This window comes from Vulpes lagopus, chromosome 10 (assembly GCF_018345385.1).
Source record: "Vulpes lagopus strain Blue_001 chromosome 10, ASM1834538v1, whole genome shotgun sequence".
Classification (NCBI taxonomy): Eukaryota; Metazoa; Chordata; class Mammalia; order Carnivora; family Canidae; genus Vulpes; species Vulpes lagopus.
Genome location: NC_054833.1, coordinates 107,076,194 through 107,100,748, shown reverse-complemented (window position 1 = coordinate 107,100,748; position 24,555 = coordinate 107,076,194). Strand labels below are relative to the sequence as shown.

The window sequence follows — 24,555 nt, the reverse complement described above, 5'->3', positions numbered from 1 at the left end:
CCTATGTCTCTCATGAATAAATAAATAAAATCTTAAAAAAAAAAAAAAAAAAAAGAATGGGTCTTCCCCCCTACCCTCTCTTAGTTCTCTTTCCCTGTTTGGTTGCTTTAAATCAAGTGTCCATTCCTGAAACAACAGGGCCAGGTGCAATGAGCTTCTCTGGTTGGATAGCCTGGATCACATGCCTCACCTGAAAGCAAGGGGAGGTGGAGCCTACTGATGGACAGTATAGCCTCGCATAGAGTAGGATAGGAACAGTTCCTTAGACAAAAAGCAGGCTTCTAGAAGAAAAGCAAAGAAGGCATATACAAGCTACTAATATCAAAGTCCAGCACGTATGTGCGCTTTTCTGAGGTGGTGGTTTACAGCTTGCTTCATATCCTCGAAGTATTCTATAATCCAAGAAACACTAAGGACTTCTGGAGAGGAAAATACTTCCTTCCCTCTCTAGATATTTCCTTCCTGTAGAGGGTTATCAACACTAATGCTCTAGGCCCCTCTTTTCCCCTTTCTCCTTCTACACGTAGGGAAGGAAGAACATTAGGAGAAACTGGGCATGAGTTGCCAGTGCCTCCCTCTCCCGGTCTCTCAGGACCAAGCCATGAGGCTGGGAAGGAGCACAGGTTCTGGTCTCACTCCACACAGGGACGGCAGCCTAGTCCACTGCTGCCTGGGATTGGCAGGAAAGTCTGCTTAATTAGGAAACAAGGGAGCCTATTGGGCTCACGTCCTGAGCCACACTCTCCAACCCGATGTGTAGCCATATTAGAAGATAATCCACTTTCTGACTACCCAGACCCCTAATGGACCTGGGGCCTGAGTGAAGAGGAGGCCTGCTGTCCCTTGAGGCCCCTTCTCAAAAGTCAGCAACAGCCACCAGTTTAGAACATCAGGGACCCATAGATTCGTCTCACTTCTCACCCTGACGACATAGGCCCCCGCCGAGGAGCTGGTTGCCTTGGGAATGGACAGAGACCGTGGAGCTCTAGGAGCAGGCTCTGCGATTTACAACAGATTTACAACAGCAGGTGAGAGGAACTGAGATTATTTCACGTGGAGGGGGGAAAACCAAAGGAGGGATGACTTAATAGTGATTTAATAGTGGCCTTCAGCAGAACCATGCGGAGGGTGAGGCATCACTGGTATTTTTCCACAGTCTGACCCTGACCCTGATCATAGTCCCACTTGTGTCCTTCTCTGCCCACCTCTTGGAAAATGAATTGTTCCACTTCCACAAAGAGATGCAGGAGGTTGGGGCACACAGACCAACTTAAATAGAACAATAATTTGTTACTATTTCTTCTTAATCACAAAAGAAATACACAATCTGTGAAAAGAACTAAAAAGATGCAGACAGGGATAAAGATGAAAATGAAAATCCACTCCAAGCCCTCAACCCCGAGATAGCTGTTGTCAGCATTTTGGTCTGTTATGGTCTATGGTCCAGCTTTTCTTTCTTTCTTTTTTTTTCTATATATATTTTTAGGAGTATTCTTTAGTTTTTAAAAAGTATATAAAGATATTTCAAATAAAATAGAAATGTGTACAGGCAGCCCCGGTGGCTCAGTGGTTTAGCGCCACTTTCTGCCCAGGGCCTGATCCTGGAGACCTGGGATCGAGTCCCACGTCGGGCTCCCTGCATGGAGCCTGCTTCTTCCTCTGCCTGTTTCTCTCTCTCTCTGTCTCTAAAAAAAAAAAAAAAAATTATCTTAAAAAAATAGAAACGTGTAATGTAAAAGATGAAAATAGTGTACTGTGCAATTTCTCTTAATATTATGATCTATGTGTACTATTAAATTGAATTTTTACCACTTCCTCTTCTCTCTCTGGCCTTAGGAGTGATTGACATTGATGGCACTCATTTGAGAGGAAAGTACTGATAATTGTGACACCCAATTTAGAGTTGGGGAACTAAGGCTCTCAGACTTACCCACACCCACATCTAACACTTGCCAGATTCCTTGGAGACTGGGACAATTTCCTATTAAAATAGGCAACATTGTTAAGAAAAGGAGGCAAAAAAAGTGGCTTCCATAAGTCAGGACTCTTGGCCTTCCTTCTCTATCAGAAGTATACATTGCATCCACCCTTAGCCACTTTGGCCTCCCTAGCGCCAAGATTTTGATTCTGGGAACATGTAACTGCAAGTGAACAAAGAGTCAAGGGAAAGTTCTTTATCAGCAGGAGAATTATTTTATTCAATGTGTTTCCTTACATGAGTTGGGACAATAAAGGGAAAGAATGAGAAGAAATAAAAGGCCAGTTACTCAGGCCACTTTTAATGAATCACCCCCCAGTGTCATTACCCATCCCCAGGCAGGAAAAGCTTGAGTTTTTCCATGCCAAGAAAAACAGAGGGCAGGAAGAAACAAATTACGACCTTGTTTGTGTTTTGTGTCTCAACTATTTGATTTATAGGCCTTGATCCAGTGATTACGGATGAAAGAAAATATCCCAGTGTCCCAAACCTAACCTGAACTTAACCATGGGTGGGTCTCACGTCCGCGGCTCAAAGCTAGCATGAAGCTAAAACGCTTTCAGAATAACATTTCGGGGTTAGGGGCTGCCTGTAGGCATTCTTAATCCAGTGGCAAGGCCAAATTCCTTTCCCACACTCCAGTTTCAGAAAACTCTGTTTAGAAACTTAACCCTTTCTCCCTCATTCGGAAGCTGGGTATTTATCTATTCAACAGATGGTTAGTAAATACCTACTATGTGCGAAGATACTGGGGCTACCATGGTGGGCATACAGATAAATCAATACATAAGTCAAAAGAATGTGTGTAGCCATGAGTTCTATGGACAAAAAGAAAACAGAATGACATATTAGAATGGGTAGCCACTTAATGATGAGGTGGCTCATAAATTCCCCTGAGGGATTGACATTTGACTTGAGTTTAGAGAGATAAATCTGATTTGACATCGGGATGGGAGACCATTCCAGGTAGAAGGAATATCCCCTAAGCTAGACTCATGGCTGGCATGTAGAAAATAAACCATCTCAACTCAAAAGAAATTCTTGGGGATGCCTGGGTGGCTCAGCGGTTGGGTGTTTGCCTTCAGCTCCGGGCGTGATCCCGCGGTCCTGGGATCAAGTCCCACAGTGGGCTCCCTGAATGGAGCCTGCTTCTCCCTCTGCCTATGTCTCTGCCTCTCTCTCTGTGTCTCTCGTGAATACATAAATAAAATATTAAAAAAAGAAATTCTTGGCTATTAGGATTATTTTTCAGGAATTGATCTAGATAGAAAGTTGATAAATTCCTTTCTGAAGCTTAACTATATACATGTTCAACGTCACCTGTAAGAAGAGAAATAAAAATCAAAACTACAGTGTGATAGCATTTTTTAAAATGCCAGATTGGTATAATTCAAAAAGTTTGATGACACCCTCTGTGGGGCTGTGAGGAAGCTGTCACTTACATGCATCGCCAGTGAAAATATAAATTGATGCAATTGTTAACCCTACAAATGCATACACTTTTGACCTGGAAGTCCTAGTTCTTTCTTTTACGTGTGGACAATGATGTAAGACTGAGGTTATTAATTACAGCATTTGAAAGGACTGGAAACCCAAATTTCCCAGTGGGAGACTAGTTAAGTTTTGAAACATTCATATCAAACAATGAATATTAACTATGGAAAACTATCCAACTGTATAAACAAATGAGGAAGCTCTCTGTGTATTACTGTCTAAACATCTCCAAGATATCATTAAGTAAAAAATGCAAGACACAGAACTGAGCTATTTTTTACATAAAAGTGAGTAAACTAAGCATAAATATTTATTAGCATTTGCATAGGGAAACTCAGGAAGGATACACACAAAAATTATAATTATTATTTTTAAAGATTTTATGTATACATTCATGAGAGACAGAGAGAGAGAGAGAGGCAGAGACACAGGAGGAGGGAGAAGCAGGCTCCATGCAGGGAGCCCGATGTGGGACTCGATCCCAGGACTCCAGGATCACGCCTTGAGCCGAAGGCAGACGCTCAACTGCTGAGCCACCCAGGCGTCCCTAGATTGTTTTTATCAAAAAGAACCACTTACATTGTAAAAAACTTCAACATTTGAACATCTTTTTTCATTGGCTCCACATTTGGGAATTATTACAGCCTTTTTATATTTTTAAAAAATATTTCTCCCTCCCTTTCTTCCTGCCCTTCTTCAAACACTAATCCAAACTTCTCACATTGTATCTAAGTTCTGTCCATTTTTTCTACCATAGCTTCATTGAGATGTAACTCACATACTAGGCAATTCACCTACTGAAAATGTATAATTCGGGATATAGGCAAGATGGCGGGAGAGTAGGGTCCTCAACTCCCCTGGCCCCACAAACTTACCTAGATAACTTTCAAAACATCCTGAACACCTATGAATTCTACCTGAGATTTAAAGAGAGAACAGCTGGAATGCTACAGAGAGAAAAGTTTTCACTTCTAATAAGGTAGGAAGGTGAAAATGTACAATTCAGTATCTTCAGGCACAGGGATGTGCAACCACCATGAAAACTAATTTTGGAACATTTTCACTCCCCACCCTGTTAGCAGTCATTACCCTCCCCCCTTTACCCCCAATCCTCTCAGCCCTGTGCAACCACTAAATCTAATTTCTGTCTCTCTAAAAACATGACCCTTCTGGAGATTTCACATAAACTCAATCATACAGTATGCAGCCTGTTGTGACTGGCTTCTTTCACTTAGCATGATGTTTTCAAGGTACATCCATTAGCATGTTTTTTTTTTTTTAACGATTTTATTTATTCATGATAGACACAGAGAGAGAGAGAGGCACAGACACAGGCAGAGGGAGAAGCAGGCTCCATGCAGGGAGCCCGAGGTGGGACTCGATCCCTGGTCTCCAGGATCACGCCCCATGCTGAAGGTGGCGCTAAACTGCTGAGCCACCCAGGCTGCCCTAGCATGTTGTTTTCACTGCTGAATAATTACCCACTGTCAGGACATAGCATACTATATTTATCCATTCATCAGTTGATGGAGTTTGGGATTATTTCCACTTTTTGGCTATTATGAACAGTGCTGTTATAAACATTTGTAAGCAAGTTTTTGTATGGACACATAGTTTTCATTTTTCTTGGGTATATACCTAGAAATGGAATTGCTAAGTCATAGGGTCACCCTACGTGTAACTTTGTGAGGAAGTGCCAGACCGTTTTCCACAGTAGATGCTCCATTTTACATTCACCCTAGCAGTGTAGGAGAGTGTTCCAGTATTCACAGTTTCTGTGAATACTCATCAACACTTGTTATTGTCTGTCTTTTTTTTTCTTTTCTTTTTAATGATGGCTATCCTAGTGACGTGGGGCTCGATCCTGGGACTCCAGGATCACGCTGAAGGCAGGTGCTCCACCACTGAGCCACCCAGGCGTCCCACGTCTTCTATTCTTGAATGCATTTTAGGACTCTTTGTTTTATTGGTCTGTTGATTACACACATTATTGGTGAGACTTTATAAAAGCAGGCATTCTCACACCTTGTGGGTGGGGATGTAAATCAATACATCCATACGAAGGGTAATTTGCTTATTTTTATATACACATTAATATAAATGGACACAGATATATTTATACACACACGTCTATGTTTTTGAAACACATGAAGTACTTATTACCTGTTAAGAGTAAACTAAGAAACGCCAGAAGGGAAAAAAAGTGAGTGTTCTGAAACCAGGAAAACCAACCCCAGTAGAAACCGTCCTTTTTAACAGCTATTTATGCAATGATAGTTTCTCTCATTTCTCGAAATGAAACTGGGCTGGGCTGTTGGGGTTTGGGCCCCACCGGCATGAGACTGAATGGGATGGTCCAGGGGGAAGCTCCAGAAGAGTCCACCCAACAGGCCAGGGATGTCTGGCTGACGTGAGGATTGGTAAAACTTGAAGATGCTTGCAACCAAACCCTCCCTGAGGGCATACCCTGAAGGATTAGGCTTCTAACTTTGCATCAACTTCCTGAAGCTTCCCTGCACTGGATGACCTAGGCCTGGCCCTAGGAAGGGAAGGAGAGTGTTGGACTGTGAAGGCTGTAAGAGTTTGTCTTCCTTCTGGCAGGAGAAGGGAATAGGTTGCCAGGGGATATAGTACTCTGAGAAGGGCAAGAGCAGATTTAAGGCTACTTCGTTGTATTCTATTCCCGGAATAGGAAAGGGGATCTCTTCCCCCCTCAAAAAGGTGTGAGAACACAGGAGCTGTGTTTGCTGTCTGCAAAAGATGACACAGAATCCTTGTTTCTTGCTCTAGTCTCATGGAGCATACACAGTGTTTTTCTTGACTGTTTCCTTTTCCAATTCCACTCTTTATACAAAAACAGTAGAATGAGTTTGCAAGGTAAACAACAACTTCCCTGCAGCAGATTCTCACACAGTGATCTCACTGTGGGTTTTTTTTTTTTTTTTTTCAGATTTATTCACTTATTTGAGAGAGAGGGAGAGATAGTGATAGAGGTAGCATGAACGGGGAGGAGAGGGAAGAGCAGGCTCCCCGCTGAGCAGGGAGCCCAACTCCGGGCTCCATCCCAGGACTCTGGGATCCTGACCTGAGCCAAAGGCAGATGCTTAACCAACTGAACCATCCAGGTGCTCCCTGATCCCACTCTCATCTGAGATAAATTTCAGAGCATGCTCCTGGACGGCTGGGGGGAGATTTTCTAATAAATGAAACCCTAAAAGTAAAATGTTAATGTAAAAATGCTTTATAGGGTGGGGCACCTGGCTGGCTCAGTCAGTAGGGCATGCGACTCTTGATCTCAAGAGTTGTGAGTTTAAGCCTCATATTGGGCAAGGAGGCTACCTAAAAAAAAAAAGAAAGAAAGAAAGAAAAAAAGTTCTATATAGTAGGTGCCATCTTTCTCTAAGTTTCTTTAGGAGGTGGGTCTCATTTATAGCATCTAGAAATAATAACTCCAAAATATCCAGCATTTCCTGAGGACACTTTGTGGCAGGCACTGTGAGGAGTTTTGTATAATACTCATGTTGACACAGTACTTAGCTGTAGTTATTCAGTAAATATTCATCAAATAGCTTGGTAAAAAATATCAAAGGCATTCAAGAATAGAAAATTATAGCTAATATTCCTCATGAATATAGATGCAAAGATCTTTAAAAAATACTAGCAAATTAAAACCAACAATATATTTAAAAGGCTGTATTGTAACCAAGTGAAGTTGATCCCAGGGAGGCAAAGAGGGTTAAGTTTTTCAAAACCATCCAAAGTAATTCACCATATTAACAGACTACAGGAGAAAAATCCTATGATCATCCCAAAAGATGCAGAAAAAAATATTTGACAGGATTCAATATTCTTTTATGATAAAAAAAATAGGAAACTAGAAACACAGGGAAATTCTGCTTTGTATCTGATAAAGGGCATCAACTGAAAAAATCTATAGACAACATCATATTTAATCATGAAAGACTGAATACTTTCTTTCTAAGTTTGGGAAGAAGGCAAGGATGCTCATTTCATCGTTTTTACTTAATGTTGTATTAGAAGTCCCAGCCAGAAAATAAGGCAAGGAAAAAAAAGAAAAAGCACACAGATTAGAAAGGCGGAAGTAAATTGTCTGTATTAGTAGACGACATGATAGCTACATAGGTTATTCTAAGAAATATACTAAACATCCACTAGAATTCTAAGTGAATTTAGCAGGGTCATAGGACACTTAAGTCAGTGTACAAAATCAATTCTATTTCTCTATTATAGCTGCAAACAACTGAAAACTGAAATAGCTCCACTTATAATAGCATAAAAATCATAAAATATTTAGGACTAAACTTAACAAAAGATGCAAAGGACCTTCATGCTGAAAACTCCAAATTAAAATAAGATTCAAATAAATGGAGCAGTACACCATATTTGTGGATTATGAGAGTCAGGGTTGTTAAGATGTTTATTCTCTATAAATTAGTCTGTAACCTTTTATAGAAATTAACAGGCTGATTTAAAAATTATCTTTTTGATTCTGGGATAATTTTAGATTTACAGAAGAGTTCCAAAAATAGTACAGAGAGTTCTTCAATACCCCTCACCCAGCTTCCCATAATATTTACATCTTACATTTACTATAGTACTTTTGTCAAAACTAAGAAATCAACACTGGAACATTACTATTACTTTTTATGGATTTCACTGTTTTTTCTCTAATGCCCTTTTTTTTGTTGTTGTAGGAGCCAGTCCTGGATATGACATTGCATTTAGTTGTCATATGTCCTTAGTCCACCTGGGTCTGTGACAATTTCTAAGTGTTTCCTTGTTTTGTTTGCTTTTAATAAGTTTGACAGTTTTGAGGAATACTGGTCAGGTATTTTGTAGAATGCGCCTCAATTTGGGTTTGTCTCATGTTTTTCTCATGCTTCCGCTGGGATCAAGTTTTTGGGAAGACTACATAGTGATGAAGCGCTCTCTTTATCACATACCATGCTATCAACATGACTTATCACTGGTGACATTAACTTTGCTTACTTGGTTCAACAAGCTGATTTTAAAATTTATGTGGAACCACAAAAGATCTAAAATAGCAGAAACAATTTTGAAAAATAAGAGCAAAGGTGAAGGATTTACATTGACTGACTTCAAGCTTTACTACAAAGCTAGGGTAGACAAGACAGTGTGGACTTGGCCTTAGAATAGACAAAACACTGAACAGAATAAAAAATTCAGAAAAAGACCCCCACTGGTATGGTAAATCTATTTTCAAGAAAAACATGAAGACAATTCATTGGGGAATTATGTTTTCATTAAATGGTATTGGTACAATTGGGTATCTACTTGGAAAAAAAGAGATCAAGAAAGCTACCTAATATTAACCAAGTTTGTAAGTGGCAGGGATGGGGATTCCCAGTTAGACTTTCTGGCTAACATGCAGTAATGGTGAATATGAATTTAATAATCATACAGTTAGGCCACATTATTTTTCCGAATCAAATTCAATCTGAGGTCATACTTTTATTTATTTTTTATATTTTTAAGGATTTTATTTGAGAGAGAGAAAGAGAGATCGATCATGAGCAAGTGGGGAAGAGCAGAGGGAGAAGCAGAATCCCCGCTGAGCGGAGACCCCGATGTGGGACTCGATTCCAGGACCCCTGGATCACAACCTGAGCAGAAGGCAGATGCTTAACCGCCTGAGCCACCCAGGTGTCCAGAGGTCATACTTTTAAACAATGTAAATGTTTTAAAGTAGAAGAAAGACTGAAGAAATGCATCTGATTCAAGGAAACTAAGGAGACATAAGTAAATGCAATGTGTGATCCTGGATTTGTATGAATGTTGAATTCCTTGAATTTGAAAATCATACTGGGTGGGTGGGGTTGGGGGGGCTCCGGGGTGGGGAGGGCATCTGGGTGGCTCACCAGTTAAGCATTTGCTTTTAGCTCAGATCGTGACCCCGGAGTCCTGGGATCAAGTGCTACATCGGGCTCCCCCTGAGGGGAGCCTGCTTCTCCCTCTGCCTGTGTCTCTGCCTCTCTCTCTCTCTCTTTCTCTCTCTCTCTGTGTCTCCCATGAATAAATAAATAAAACATTAAAAAAAAAGAAGAAGAAAATCATACTGGGGTTATGTAAGACTATGTTCTTGTTCTTAGGAAATACGGAATTATTTGAAGGTGAAGGTCACAATGTCTGCAACCTGTTCTGAAATGGTCTAACATTATTCACAACAGCAATAATAAATATATATGGAAGAAATCAAATATGGAAAAATAGTCACAGTAATCTAAGTTAAAAGTATATGGAAGTTCATTGTATTATTCTTTCACCGTACCTGTTTGAAATTCTAAAAAAAAAAAAAAGGGAATTTAAATATTAAAAAAAAAAGTTAGAAAATAAATAAAATCGGGATCCCTGGGTGGCGCAGCGGTTTGGCGCCTGCCTTTGGCCCAGGGCGCGATCCTGGAGACCCAGGATCGAATCCCACATCAGGCTCCCAGTGCATGGAGCCTGCTTCTCCCTCTGCCTGTGTCTCTGCCTCTCTCTCTCTCTCTCTCTGTATGACTATCATAAATAAAAAAAAAAAAAAAAGAAAAAAAAGAAAATAAATAAAATCTTAAAAAAGAAACAAAACAAGTTAGTGTGATCCTAATTCCATTTGGCACGATGATGAAAAATTCAGTCTTACTCATTTATGGGAGCAGTTCCGCTCCTCCGCAGGGGTTTTACATAGTGCAAAACATTCAGGAAGGGCACTCTAGCCTTCAGGCCACACGGCTCATTTCGCAAAAGCTCTGTTGTGGAGCTGATAGATTCTGCACTGGGTCTCAAGTAGTCTGCTGGCTGGGAGCCCTGCACAGAAGGTCTGATCTCCCTGGGTACAGCATGTAGCCCTTTCCCTCTGATGGCCTTTTGCCTCCCCTGCTCCCCTCCGTCTCCAACTCTGTCCCTTTGAGGAAACTTGTGGGTTTCCTGTTGCTGTTACTGGAGGAATCCCAAACCACTTTTCTCTTCCCAGTCTCAGAAAACCTGCTTTTGATATTATGGTACTCCAAATATATTTCTGTAACCCTTCCCTTTGTTGAGAAGTTCTTTTACACTACCATCTTAGGGTCTTTACAAACACTATTGGACTCGGTTTCCTAAAGGTGGAGATAGTAAAGGAAATGCTGTGTAATTTTACTAATTTATTGTATGAGAGATAAAGACATATCTGCTTCAGAAAAAGTTCAGCATTTCCCAAAATTGTCTAAAAATCACTTGCATCAGAGTCATCACAAATACTTGTTAAAAATGTTCATTTCTGGGTTTATATCCAGACCCACTGGGCCTAAATCTCTGGAGGTGGGGCTGGGAATCTGCATTTTTGTTGTTGTTGTTGTTAAAACAATGTTTTATTATGTCTCAGGATTCTGTGGGTTGCCTGGGCAGTTCTGCTGAGTAAGCCTGGGCTCACTCAGTGTTCCACACTCAGCTGAAAGTTGATGAAGGGGTGGGTGGGCTCAGTCTAGAGTTTAAATGGTGGGTCCTTAATCCCAGGCTTCTTCACAGCATCTTGATCTCGGTCTAATGTGCTGAAGACAGAAACTTCAAGGCCTCTTGAGGTCTGAACTCCATATCTTGCACAGCAACACTTCCGCCACAATCTATTGGTCAGAGTAAGTAATAAGTAAGCCAAGATTCAAGGTGAGGAAGAGACTCTCATGTTTGGACAGGAAGGAATCTGTATTTTTCAAGACTTTTATTTATTTATTTGAGAGAGAGTGAGTGAAGACAAGCGGGGGGAGGGGCTGAGTGAGAAGGAGCAGCAGACTCCCCACTGGAGCCAGGACCCTGGGATCAAGACCTGAGCCAAAGGCAGAGGCTTAACTGACTGAGCCACTCAGGCTCCTGGGGATCTGTATTTTTAAAACAGCCTCCTCGGGTGACATATGCACACTGGGGTTAAGTGTGAACTATTCATTTAACAAATACGTGTTCCTATTACATTCGAAACGAATCTCTATTTCTAGAACTTAAATTTATATATATGTGAATGTTTTTGTTTCAGAAGGCTTTTTTTCTTTTTGAAGATCTTATTTATTTATTCACGAGAGACATACAGAAGCAGAGACACAGGCAGAGGGAGAAGTAGGGACTGGATCCCAGGACCCCAGAACACGACCTGAGCCAAAGGTAGACACACTCAACCACCGAGCCACCCACCAGGCGCCCCCAGAAGGCTTATTTCTTATGTTCCCTATCTCAGTACTTGTGACACAGTAAATGTTCAGTAAATATCTCTGAAATGAACGTAAATATTTGAATCTAGCTTGTGGAAGATCCTAACAATCGTATGGGATTTCTCGGAAGAAACTGAGATTTTTGTTGTTGTGGTGGTTGTCAGGGTTTTCTCTTGTAATTTCAGTCTCATTTGGGACGTGAGATCTGGGAAGTTAAGATTTACAGATACAGGGGGTTTCCTGAAATAGTAATATGCTTAGGTGCTGCAGGAGGTGGGAACCCCTGGAGCCTGGGACTGCAGGAGAGTTTTTGAAAAAATTTCAGGAGGAGCTTGAAAGTGAGTAGGCTTTGGGAGGGAGGGGTTGGTGGACCTGGTACGATTGCAGAAGTGGTTTTATAACCAGCAGATCTAGGAGTCCGTGGCTGGTACACGAGCCTTAACAAAAGGAACGGTGGAGGACGTTAGCAAAAGAGGTTGGGGATGGATTGTGGCAAGTCTTGGAGAGTGACAGGATGAAAAGCACATTACATGTCATGGGTCACTTGTAAAGGCAGTTAAAGGTGAGGAGCTGACGACACTGCACATCAACCGAGCTTGGAATTTCAAAATGCGGGGACCTCTAGCTGGGAACAGCGGAGGTGGATCTTCTTAGGACACACAGAAACGAAAATAGCACAGCGATGTTCCGATCACCAGATAATCCGTTTAAAAATCAGACCCCCTTGCCCAACTTCAAGGTATAACTGACGTCTACCAAAATCAGTCGTAGTAGCGGCAGAAACTTGGGAAACTTGGGATACCAGCCGTCCGTGACCTTAGGTGACCCCCCGCCCTTTCCTAGCACCGGGGTCACGCAGGTGCTGGGCACTGTGTGCCAAGCGCTGTGCATTTACACTCTCTCATTTCATCGACTAAACAAGGTCATCTCGCCTTTTACTGCTGAGGAAAAGGAGACTGGGATGGGGATCGCCTGGTCACAGCCTGAAGGTTGCAAAAAAAAAAAAAAAAAAAATCAAATCAAATCAAATCAAAAGATGTAAGCCCGGGCTGGGATACGGGCTGCACAGGAGGTGCGGGAACAGCAGGTCGCGGCGAAAGGAAGGGAGGCGAAGGGAAACGGGGCAAGGGACACAAGGGCCCCGCTCCCCGGGCTCTCCGGCCCCGCAGGCCCGCACGCCCGCACGCGGGGCGAAAGGAGACCTTCCCTTACGTAACACCCGCCACCCCGGGTCCACCAGGCGGCTTTCCAAAATCGCGATACCTGGTTGGCGAGATTGGAGGGATAGAAGATCCTGATTGGTTAGTTGGACCTCGAACCAGGCCGACGCCGCTAGGAGCGGCCGAGGGGTGGGCGGGACTTGAAGCTGAATCCGTGCTTCATTGGCGAAGAGAAAACCGGACCAGGAACTCTCCGGAATCGCGATTGGCTGTTGCCAGGAGCCCCCGACGGCCGTGGGAGCCCGGGTTACGGAAGCCGGGCAGGGCTGAGCGCAGGGCCCCCCGGAGGAAGTTACCCTCGGAAACGCGGAGAGCGGCGGCGAAGAGCGGAATCCCCGGCCCCATGGCGACGGAGGCAGCCAGCGGCAGCGATGGGAACGGGCAGGGGGGCGAGACCGCCGTCACCTACTACCGATTGGAGGAGGTGGCGAAGCGCAACTCCCTGAAGGAGATCTGGCTGGTGATCCACGGGCGAGTCTACGATGTCACCGATTTCCTTAAAGAGGTGGGGCCCGGGAGGTGGACGGCCCCTGGGAGCTGCGCCGGTGAGGGGTGGTCCCGACCCGAGGAGCTGCGGGCGAGGAGGAGGGAAGTCCGGCCTGGCTGCGGGCCAGGGGCGTGCGAAGCGGCCGCGGCTCCCCCGGACCGACGCCGCGGGGCCTTGGTTCTGCATGCAGTTCTGGCCGGCGCTAAATGCCGGAGGCTTCATAAATGTCCCGTATTGCCTATCACATATCGAGTACTGGGCCGTGCGCGAGCCCAGACCGCGGAGCCAGCATCATCCCCATTTTACAGAAAGGGAAACTGAGCCTCAAGGTCACACATTTAACAGCCTGTAACCGTCCCAGGCTAGGTCCGAAGGGCTCTGAGCCTGTGCTCTTCCCACTGCGCCCTCTGAAGTAATTCATTTCTGGTTTTCTTGAAAAGACCCTGAGACTTTTCTTTCTTTCTTTCTTTTTTTTTTACTCCTTCATTATGCTGCCTTTATCTTCTATTAATTGGAGTTGACCTTGAGGCCAGAAGGTCATGAGTTAACTTTTCTGGCCGTTGACTCCTCCTCTTTGTTAAATCTTCAAGCCTGTTGCGTTGTGCAACTTCTTGAGACCGTGGTGCACTGAGAGGTTTTTTTTTTTTTTTTTTTTAATTTAAGGAAGCAGGATAGACTTTTGTCTAACTTTATTGAGGTGTACGTACATACGAAAATTGTGAGCATTTAAAATGTACAATTTATTGGATTTGGACAAATATATTCCTGTAATCACAATCCCAGTTAAGACAGAGCATTACCATCACCCAGGAAAGTTCCCTCTTACTCCTAGACAGACAGTCCACCCACCCAGCTCCTGAGACTTTGTGGTACTTACATGTATTCACATTAACATATATCAATTTTGAGTGTGTATCATTTTGAGTAATAGATTAATAATCTTGTAGTAAATTCCTTGGGAATTCCTGTGCAATGTAACCTTGTACCTGAGAAAAAACTTAATTTCCGTTAGTTATTTCTGTGAATCAAATGTACCAGTAAAATATTTTTTCTACGTTCTGATTCGTAAATCTATAAAAAGTTTTGAAATGTAAAGTTTTCCCAAAAGGACATTGTTTTTAATAAATCATCGTCATGGCCAGGAAACATCTTAGAGTTTATAGTGTCTTGTATGGCTTTTTATGCTTTTAAAAGGCACCTTAAAAGTATTTCCCCATTTATTTCATCCTTGGATAACTAGTTGAGAGTGACTTGGATGTAGTGATTGTTAGGTTAACAGAGTGAGAAACAGGTTCACAGAGATTTTGGCTGGGCAATTGATGAGTAGCAGAATCTGGTTTAGATAGATTCCTTGATTTCTCTTATGTACAGAGCATTTCTTCAGAATTCCACCCTTAGTTTAGTCCTTTGGCGTATGCCTCATTTTAAGTTAAAATTGTGGGTGGTAGCCTGTTAAAGCACAGTTCATAATGGTAGGTAATAATGTTTTTGTGCTTCCATTGCCCCCAAATTTCTTCTTGACTGATTTAGAATACATAATCAACTTGGAAGGAACACTCAGTGCCTGGAGTGGACCCTTAGTTCAGGTTTGAGTAGTGGTTGCTAAGGGGGGTTCACACTCGCAGGTGTGCCAGAGCTGCCCACGAAGCCTGCGCCACAGATGTTTATCTGCCCTTAGCTCTTCTTACCTGTTCTGTCGTCTCTGTTCCGATTTTCTAGTTCATCCCAAGCCCATTCCTTCATTCATTTGCTCGTTCAAATAATTATCAAGTGCCTGTTACGTGTCAGATACTGCTCTAGGTGCTTAGGATACACAGTGGAGAGCTGTATTTGTGCCCTCATGGAAACTAGTCTCCAGGGAGTGGACAATAAGTAGAGTAACTGTAAAATATGCTATTTTAGGAAGCGATAGGTTCTAAGAAGAAAAATAAGGCAGAGAAGAGCACTGTGGATGTCTATAGGGGTGAGGGTGTAAGGGTAAAGGGTTGAAATTTTAGATATGATGGCCAGAGTTGGTTTTATTAAGATGACTAGAGGACACCTGGGTGGCTCAGTGGTTGAGCATCTGCCTTTGGCTCAGGTGGTGATCCCGGGGTTCCAGGATCGAGTCCCGCAGCAGGCTCCCTGCATGGAGCCTGCTTCTCCCTCTGCCTGTGTCTCTGTGTTTCTCATGAGTAAATACATAAAGTCTTAAAAAAAAAAAAAAAAGAAAAAGAAAAAAAAAAAAAGAAGAAGAAGAAGGTGATGACAAGAATAAACGCCAGAAGGAAGTTAAAGGAGCTAGCTGTGTGGATATTTGAAGGAAGAGCATTCCTGGCTGAGAGGGCAAGTTCAAAGGCCTTGAGGTAGGAGTGTGTCTGGTTTTGTTTAAGGACAGTGAGGGAGGCCACAGTGGCTGGATGGGAGGAGATGAGGTCTGCTTGATCAGGTGAGGACAGATACGCAGTTTTGTAGGCTTTAGGAAGGATTTTGACTTTTGGAATAGGAACCCACGCTGGAGCAGGGGAGTCATGATGTGACTTAATGGTTTAATTGTATCACAAAGGGAAAATTGAGGAGCCCAGGTAGGAGGCTGCTGTAATTGGGCAAGAGGTCATAGTGGCTTGGACCAGGCTTGGCAGTGAGGGGTGCTAAGAAGTATCAGGTTTTGGATGTGTGGGCTTTTTTTTTTTTTTTTTTTTTTAAGATTCATTTATTTTGGCAGGTGTGGGCAGGGGGATGGCAAGGGGAGAGGGAAAGAGAGTCTTAGCAGATCACCATGTGGGATTCTATCTCAAAACCCTGAAAATCATGACCTGAGCCGAAACCAAGAGTTTGTCACTTAACTGGACCGTCAAGGCACCCCGGGAAGTGTTTTGGTGGTAGAGCCAATAGGATTTGATGATGCATTGGATTTGAGGAGTGACAGAAGAAGTCAAAGATGGCACCAAGGGTTTTGACTTGCTATTACACGGGATGGGAAGACCTATCCAAAAAAAAAAAGGAAAAAGGGACACCTAGGTGGCTCAGCGGTTGAGCACCTGCCTTCAGCATAATCCCGGAGTCCCGGGATCGAGTCCCACATCGGTCTCCCTTCAAGGAGCCTGCTTCTCCCTCTGCCTGTGTCTCTGCCTCTCTCTCTTTCTCTGTGTCTCTCATGAATAAATAAATAAATAAAAATCTTAAAAAAAGAAAAAAGAGATGGGAAGACCCATCTTCTCATTCTTCTCTTTACCATCTGAAATCACTTTTAGGTTCCTCTGTAGACAGGAGTTCCTAACTGAAAATCTTGTCTTGTAAGTTGCTTTTTTTTTTTTTTTTTTTTTTTTTTTAGTAACTATGGATATAATGTTATTCTGGAGTTTGAATGTGATAATTTTGAATTGGTAATGTAATTGAATTATTTATCTTTCCCCTAACATTAATTTTGCGTTTTTGAATTAGTGATATTAGTTTAATTTATTGAAATCATGAACGATAAACCAAAACCTTGGCAACATTTTTAAAAAAATATTTTATTTATTTATTCATAGAGACAGAGAGAGGCGGGGGGGGGGCGGGGGGCGGGGGGCAGAGACACAGGCCGAGGGAGAAGCAGGCACCATGCTGAGAGCCTGACATGGGACTCGACCAGGGTCTCCAGGGTCACGCCCTGGGCTGTAGGCGGCACTAAACCGCTGCGCCACTGAGGCTGCCCACCTTGCAAAATCTTTAAAAAAAAAAAAAAGATTATACTATCTTATGACATAGACTAGAAAATATCCAAGTACAGCTCCCTTAGCAAGGATATGTATGATTTTGTGAACCTTTGTTTCAGTTAATAGTCTTATTTTTTTACTGTGTATCACAGGTGAGAGAAATTTGGAAGCCATTATCTTATGTATAAATAACATTTTTGAAAAGAATAACTTTTTTTATTGTCCCCTTTGTGGGGCTTGATCTCACAACCCTGAGGTCAAGAGTCACATGCTCTTCTGACTGAGCCAGCCAGGCGACCCAGGAGATCTACTTTAGTAAGAGTGATCTGGAAAGCTTCTGTGAGATGACTTTTAATTGAGCTAAGAAAGAACTAGCTTCGGAAGACTAGAGAAAAGAGCTTTCTGACAGCATTGGCCAGAGTCAAGCAAGAGTTTGGCCCATTAGTAGGATTGAAAGCAGCTGTGGCTGTAGGATAGCCAATGAAGGTCAAGAATGGCCAGAGAGCTTGGTGGGAAACAGGCCAGGCAAGACAGAGTAGGTCATATAGATTTGATCCTAAATGTATTAGAAAACCAATGAAGCCTTTTAAGATGGAAGTGACATTAGGGCAGCTCTGGTGGCTCAGCGGTTTAGCGCTACCTTCAGCCCAGGGCGGGATTCTGGAGACCTGGGATCGAGTCCCACATCAGGCTCCTTGTAGGGAACCTGCTTCTGTCTCTGCCATTCTCTCTCTATGTCTCTCATGAATAAATCAATAAAATCTAAAAAAAAAAAAAAAAAAATGGAAGTGACATGAAAGCACTTTACTTTTCCAGTGGATTACTTTGGCCAAGAACTTGAGGATAAGTTGGAGGGAAAAGCAATACAGAATGGAAGAAAGTAAAACTTTCCATCCCAAGAATTTGTTTGATCTTTCCACATATTCTGGCATACACCAATATATACAAATATGTACAAATAAATATGGGAGTAGAATCATACTATTCCTTTTTTTAAAAAAGTTTATTTATTTATTTATTTTTAGTAATCTTTACATGCAATGTGGAGCTCAAACTCATGACTCTGAGATCACGAGTGGCAGGCTCCTCTGACAGCCAGCCAGGCATCCTGATCAGAGTATTCCTTAACTGAATTATAGTATCTTTTCATTGGTTTGTTTCAGTAGTACAAATAGTATTTACTGGGTGCTTATTATTCTGAGTGCTTGACTAAGTTCTCTTAACTTCTAACAACTCATCCTTTGAAAGAAAAAAAAGACTTTTTCAGCAGAGTGTGCAGAGGGAAGGGGAGAGAATCTCAAGCAGACTTCTCACTCAGCAAGGGGCCCAATGTGGAGATTGACCCCATACCCTGAGACCATGACCTGAGCCGAAATCAAGAGTCGGACACTCAATTGACTGAGCCGCCCAAGTGCCTCTATTTCTAGTACTATAGAACAACAATATCACTTTCTTGTGTCTTTTCACATATCTGACACTTATCTTTGTTTTTTCCCTGTGTATCAGCAGTTTGTTTCAATTGCTTTTTATTTAATTTTAATTTTATATATTTATTTCATTGTATGATTGAACTGAAATTTATCTGTTCACCTGTCCATTGCCATTTGGGTTGTTTCCATTTTCTGGCAATTATGAATAAACCTGCTGTGAATGTTCATGTACAAATCTTTGTGTGACTTATGTTTTCATTAAGGTTAAATACCTAGGAGTAAGATTTCTAGGTCATACTTCCTTTTTCACTTACTAAGCAATGTTAGGCCTTTTCTCAAAGTGTCTGTATCATTTTACACTACCACCAGCAGTGTATGAGTTTTCCACTTTCTCCACACTCTCACTGACCTGGTATCTGTCATTGTACCTTTAACCATTCTAATGGATGTGTGCTTGTGTATGAATTATGGTTTTAACTTCTATTTCTTTGATGACCATTGATACTGAGTATCATCATGGTGTGATTGGCCATTTGTATGGATTTTTGTAAAGTATCTGTTCTATCTTGGCCCATTTATGATTGAGGGATAACATTCCTGATACATTTTGATGCAACTCCTTTCAGATACAGTTCACCCTTGAATAACAGGTTTGAACTGCACCGGTCCATTTACACATGGATTTTTTTCTACAGAGTATTTTTCTTCCTTATGATCTTACTTTTTTTTTTTTTCTTTAAGTTAGGCTCCACGCCCAATGTGGGGCTTGAACTCATGACCCTGAGATCAGTAGTCACATGCTCTACCAACTGAACCAGCCAGGCATCCCATGATCTTCTTAATAACATTTTCTTTTCTCTAGCTTACTTTATTGTAAGAACAGTATATCATATATGTGTGTGTGTGTATGTGTATGTAACATACAAAATACGTGTTAACTGACTTTTATTGGTAAGGCTTCTAGTAAACAGGAGGCTAATAGTAGTTAAGTATTTGGGGACTCCAAAATTATATAGATTTTTCAGCTGTGTTTAGAGAATAGAGTTTGATGGCACCTCAACCCCTGTATTGTTTAAGCGTCAATCTATGTATCGTGACCTTTTTCTCCCAGTCTGTATTTTGCCTTTTCATCTTCTTAATAGTGAGTTGTTTTTTTAAAGATTTTATTTACTTATTTAGAGAGAGAGATTGCACATGCATGAGTATGAGTGGAGGGAGGGGCAGAGGGAGAGGGAGAGAGAATCACAAGCAGACTCCACGCTGAGCACAATGCCCAACTTGGGGCTCATTCCCATGATGCTGGTTCAGGACCCAAGCTGAAATTAAGAGTTGGCAGCTTAACTGACTAAGCTACACAGGTGCCCCACTTTATTGTGTTTTTTAAAGAAAATTTGGTTCTTTGTATAGATGAAATATAATTTTAATGTCTGGGTACTGGCTTTGGGGTCCAAATGTCAATTTTCCACTATACCATCTAACAGTTGTATAGCCTTGGGCAAATAGCTCTGTAAAGACCCTTTCCCATCTGTAAAATAGAGATAATAGTACCTACTCCACAAAGTTGTTGTGACAATTAATATAGATAACGTGTAAAGACTCACGTTACGTGGCATAAAGAGCTCAGTAAGTCTTAGGGGCCATTTGTTGATTGAGGTTATTTTTATTCATAATAAAATTTACTTGTTCCCTGCAGCATCTTTTGAGTGCTTAAGTGGCAGATACTCTGAAGATGTAAAGGTAAATTAGACGTCTTGGACATGTGAGGGAGAATGAAATCTGTGTACAACTAATTGTCATGCAAGAAAGACAGAATGCAGGCTCTGTTTGATATCAGGGTACTGAAGGCACCCCTGAAAGCTTCAGATAATAACAATTCTTATTGGATTTCTTCAAGGCTGGTGAAAAGAAACTGTAGTTTGATTGTCATCTAGATTGTAAAATTAACAAATCTATGGGAAGACTGCTTTCTTTCCTTGAGTAGTTGCAAGTGGTTAGTCTCAGGGAAGGCTAGAAATAAAATGAGGCAAAATTTAACCTCCCGTACTGTCTGGGTGAGTTGCTCTGATGAACAAATTGACTTTCGTTTATTCATTTTGCATGTGGGCATGGGTGTGGCATATATACCAGACAGGGAGAGAGGGCACGAGACAGGGAAGGAGGGCAGAGTGAGCTGTCTCTAGATCTCACTATGTTCCAGGCATACTGTGTTCTAGAATGCACCCGTGAAAAAGACAAGCATGGTCGCTATTCTTGTGGAGCTTATAGACTAGCAGGTAAATGAAGACATCAAATAAATAATGGCAGTCGTGATAAATGAATACTGTGAAGGTACCTAAGGAATTGTGAAAATCTATAGCAGTGGGATTTACTCTGGTGGGGATAAGTTATGTTTGGATCTGCAGACCTGCAATTTGATCCTGGGCAGTGGTGACTGCCAAAGTTATACCCTTTCTGGCAGCCATCGAGTTATTTTCTTCTAGAGGACACCTCTACCTTACTAGACTCTGTCTAATCTGAAGGCGAATGAACACCTGTGGACCTGCACCATCTCCTCCTGTTCTCCACTCAGGTCTGTCATCTTTCTCTGCCCTGTCAGACTATTTTTTGAAAGTTGTTTTGTCCTCTAGAATTTCAGCCTCCATATCTCTTGTTGATGTGGTAACCTGCCAATCTAATTGGCTAGAGGTCCTCCTTTGCATCACCCAACTTAATTTTGCAGCTTCCAAAATCTTAATGATTCTAGATTCTATTTTCTAAGTCAAGTGGTCTTTAGCATTTCCCTATTGTTACATTTTTATTACATCATTATGGGATTTCCACTCAGAGAATTTGTGAGATTTTTTTTCCCATCAAGATTTTTATTCCATAACTGTCATTCTTTGCATTCTCTTCTTTTTTGCCATCTGACTCCTATCATTTGCCTAAAATTAGTGATCTGGAAGTATATTTTATATTACTAATTTGTCTTCTCTCTTTTCTGTGTTAAAATATAAAATTTTCTTTTTTTGTTAAGTTTTTAAAAAAATGTTATTTAAACTCAATTTGCCAACATATAGTATAATAACACCCAGTGCTCATCTCATCATGTGCCCTCCTTAAGCCTGTCTTCTTTTCGATAATACTTTGTCAATAAATTTACGGAAGAGCCAAAAGTCTTCTTCCCTATCACGTATTCTTTGGACAGATGAACTAACTGAAATCCTTCACCAGAGGACATTACAAAATTCCCTTTGTATCTTTGAAGTATTTCACTTGATTATTGCTGGACTGAGAGAAATGAATAGATCACAGTCATTGTTTCATCCCTCCTGAAAGTTTGTGATCTTGGTTGAAGTGTGGTTTATTTAAAACATTTTATTTGTTATGTTGTGTAACTGCTTACATAATAAAAGCTGGGACAAGATCCATTAGTCTTAAAACACAAAGGCCTTCCAAGTCAAAATAAATTTTTGGTAAGTTCACATGAAATTTAAAAGCCAAGCAGGTTCTAGAAAAAGTGGGAAATATGTCTCGCCTTGTATTAGATTTACTGAATGAAAATAGGGAGAAATTTATGATTGTTCAATAGATTTGAATAGTGTAGACCCCCTATCTAGACTATTCAGGTTAACCTCTGAAACTTTTTGGGTCTCTTTTTTTTTTTTTTGCTGTGATTCAGACAAAAGTAAATTTTTGGCTAATAGTAATTTCAGGTATATAAACTTAGTTTTATTTTTTTACTGTGACAAAATATGTATAACAAAATTTGCCATTTAATCAGTTGTACAGTTCACAGTGTTGTGCAACCAACCAATACTGATAATGGTTTCTAAAACTTTTTCATTACCCAAAGCAGAACTCTGTAACCACTAGGCAATAACTATCCCCTCATCACTTCCTCTGATGACTTCCGTTTTAAAAAATATTTTTAATTTGTCTATTCAAGAGAGAGACAGAGAGGCAGAGATATAGGCAGAGGAAGAAGAAGGTGCCCTGCGGGGGGTCTGATGCAGGACTCTATCCCAGGACCCTGGGATCATGACCTGCACCAAAGGTGGACACTCAACCATTGAGCCACCCAGGTGCCCCACTCTGATAACTTCTAATTTACCTTGTGTCTCTAGAACTGCTTAATTCTAGGTACCTCAAATAGATGGAATCGTATAATATTTGTCCTTTGGTGTCTGGCTTCTTTTGCTTCATGTTTTGGTTTTTAAAATTTTTATTGTGGTAAAATATGCATAACAAAATTGATTATTTTAACCATATTTGATTGTACAGTTTGGCGGCATTGAGCATATTCATGTGATTGTGTGACTATCACCCGCATTTATCTCCAGAATTTTTTTGTCATACCCAAGTGAAACTCTGCCTATTAAACAATAACTCCATTGCTTCTCCTCCCAGTTCCTGGTAATCACTTGGATTTTTCTGTCTCTAGGGATTTGACTATTCTAGGTACCACATATAAATTGAATAATTAGATAGTTGCCCTTTTGTATCTAGCTTGTTTCACCTAGTATAAGGTCTTCAAGTTTCATCCATGTAGATATATCAGAATTTCCTTCCTTTTAAGGCTGAATAATATTCCATTATATGTATATATACTGTATTTTGTTTGTCCATTCAGCAGTTCATCAATGAATACTTGGATTGTTTCCATCTTTTGGCTATTTGTGAACAACACTGCAGTGAATATTGGCATACAATATCTACTTGAGTGCTTGTTTTTGGTTCATTTGGGTATATGCCTAGGAGTGGAATTGCTCAGTCATATGGCTGTTCTGCACTTTTTGTGGAAACTCTAAGTGGTTTTCCACAGGAGCATTTTACATTTCCACCAGTAGTGGATGAAAGTTCCAATTTTCCCACACTGTTTCCAGCACTTATTATTTTTTCACTTGTAGCCATCCTAGCCAGATGTAAAGTGGTATCTCATTTTGGTTTGATTTGCGGTTCCCTAGTGTCTAATGATGTTTGTACTTTCTGGTCCTCTGTGTAAGTTCTTTCCCATTTTTCCCAATTGAATTGTTTGTCTTTTTGCTTTTAAGTTGTATTTCTTTATATATTCTGGATATCAGTCCTTTATTAGATATTTGATTTGCAAATATTTTCTCCCATTCTGTAGCTTATCATTTCACTTTTTTGATAATGTCCTTTTAAAAAAAGATTTTATTTATTTGAGAGAGAAAGAGAAGGATCAGGGAGGAGTGGGAGAGGGAGAAGCTGAAGCAGACTCCTCCCTGAGTAGGGAGTCTAACACACGACTCAATCCCAGAACCCTGGGATCACAACCTGAGCAGAAGGCAGCCGCTTACCTGACTGAGCCACCCAGGTGCCCCGATAATGTCTTTGATGTACAGAAGTTTTTAAATTTGAAAGAGTTAAGTCCCTCCTTATCAGTAATTACTTTAAATGGAAATGGATTAAATTCCTTTAAGAAAAAAAGATTTATTTATTTATTTTAGAGAGAGCAAGTATGTATGCATATGCACGAGGGGTGGAAGGGAGGGGCAGAGGGAAAGGGAAGGAGAGACTCTCAAAAAGACTCCCCCACTGACTGCAGAGCCCAATGTGGGGCTCCATCTCAGGACCCTGAGATCATAACCTGAGCCAAAACTAAGAGTTGCATGTTCAATCAACGGAGCCATCCAGGGGCCTCTAAATGGATTAGATTCTTAAAAGACAGAGATTGGCAGAATGGATAAAAATACAGGATCCAACAATATGCTGTCTATAGGAGACTCACTTTAGTTGTTTTTTTACAGAAGACCAGCTTTAGATCCAAAGACACTGATAGGTTGAAAGTGAAAGAATGGAACAAGGGACGCCTGGGTGGCTCAGCGGTTTAGTGCCTGCCTTTGGCCCAGGGTGTGATCCTGGAGTCCGAGGATTGAGTCCCTTGTCGGGCTTCCTGCATGGAGCCTGCTTCTCCCTCTCCCTCTGCCTCTGCCTCTGCCTATGTCCCTGCCTCTCTCTCTCTCTCTCTCTCACGAATAAATACATAAATAATCTTTAAAAAAAAAAAAAAAGAAAGAAGGGAAAAAGATATTTCACATGAATAGTAACCAGAAGAGAGCAGTGGTGGCTAT

General features: G+C 41.4%; 1 protein-coding gene and 1 non-coding gene across 2 annotated transcripts in view; one reads left to right on the top strand and one right to left on the bottom strand.

Annotated features, from left to right (window-relative positions):
• Positions 1-13,110: 13,110 nt before the first annotated feature.
• The window catches only part of LOC121499947 (cytochrome b5 type B), a 37,646-nt gene continuing 26,201 nt past the window's right edge, over positions 13,111-24,555 (top strand). The window contains exon 1 of the mRNA XM_041771236.1: positions 13,111-13,395. Coding sequence (XP_041627170.1) covers positions 13,234-13,395 — 162 coding nt within the window. The 5' untranslated portion in view covers positions 13,111-13,233. The remainder of the gene's footprint in view (positions 13,396-24,555) is intronic.
• On the bottom strand, positions 19,236-19,308 carry TRNAS-ACU. Its single transcript has one exon. It is a non-coding gene; the product is annotated as a tRNA-Ser (tRNA).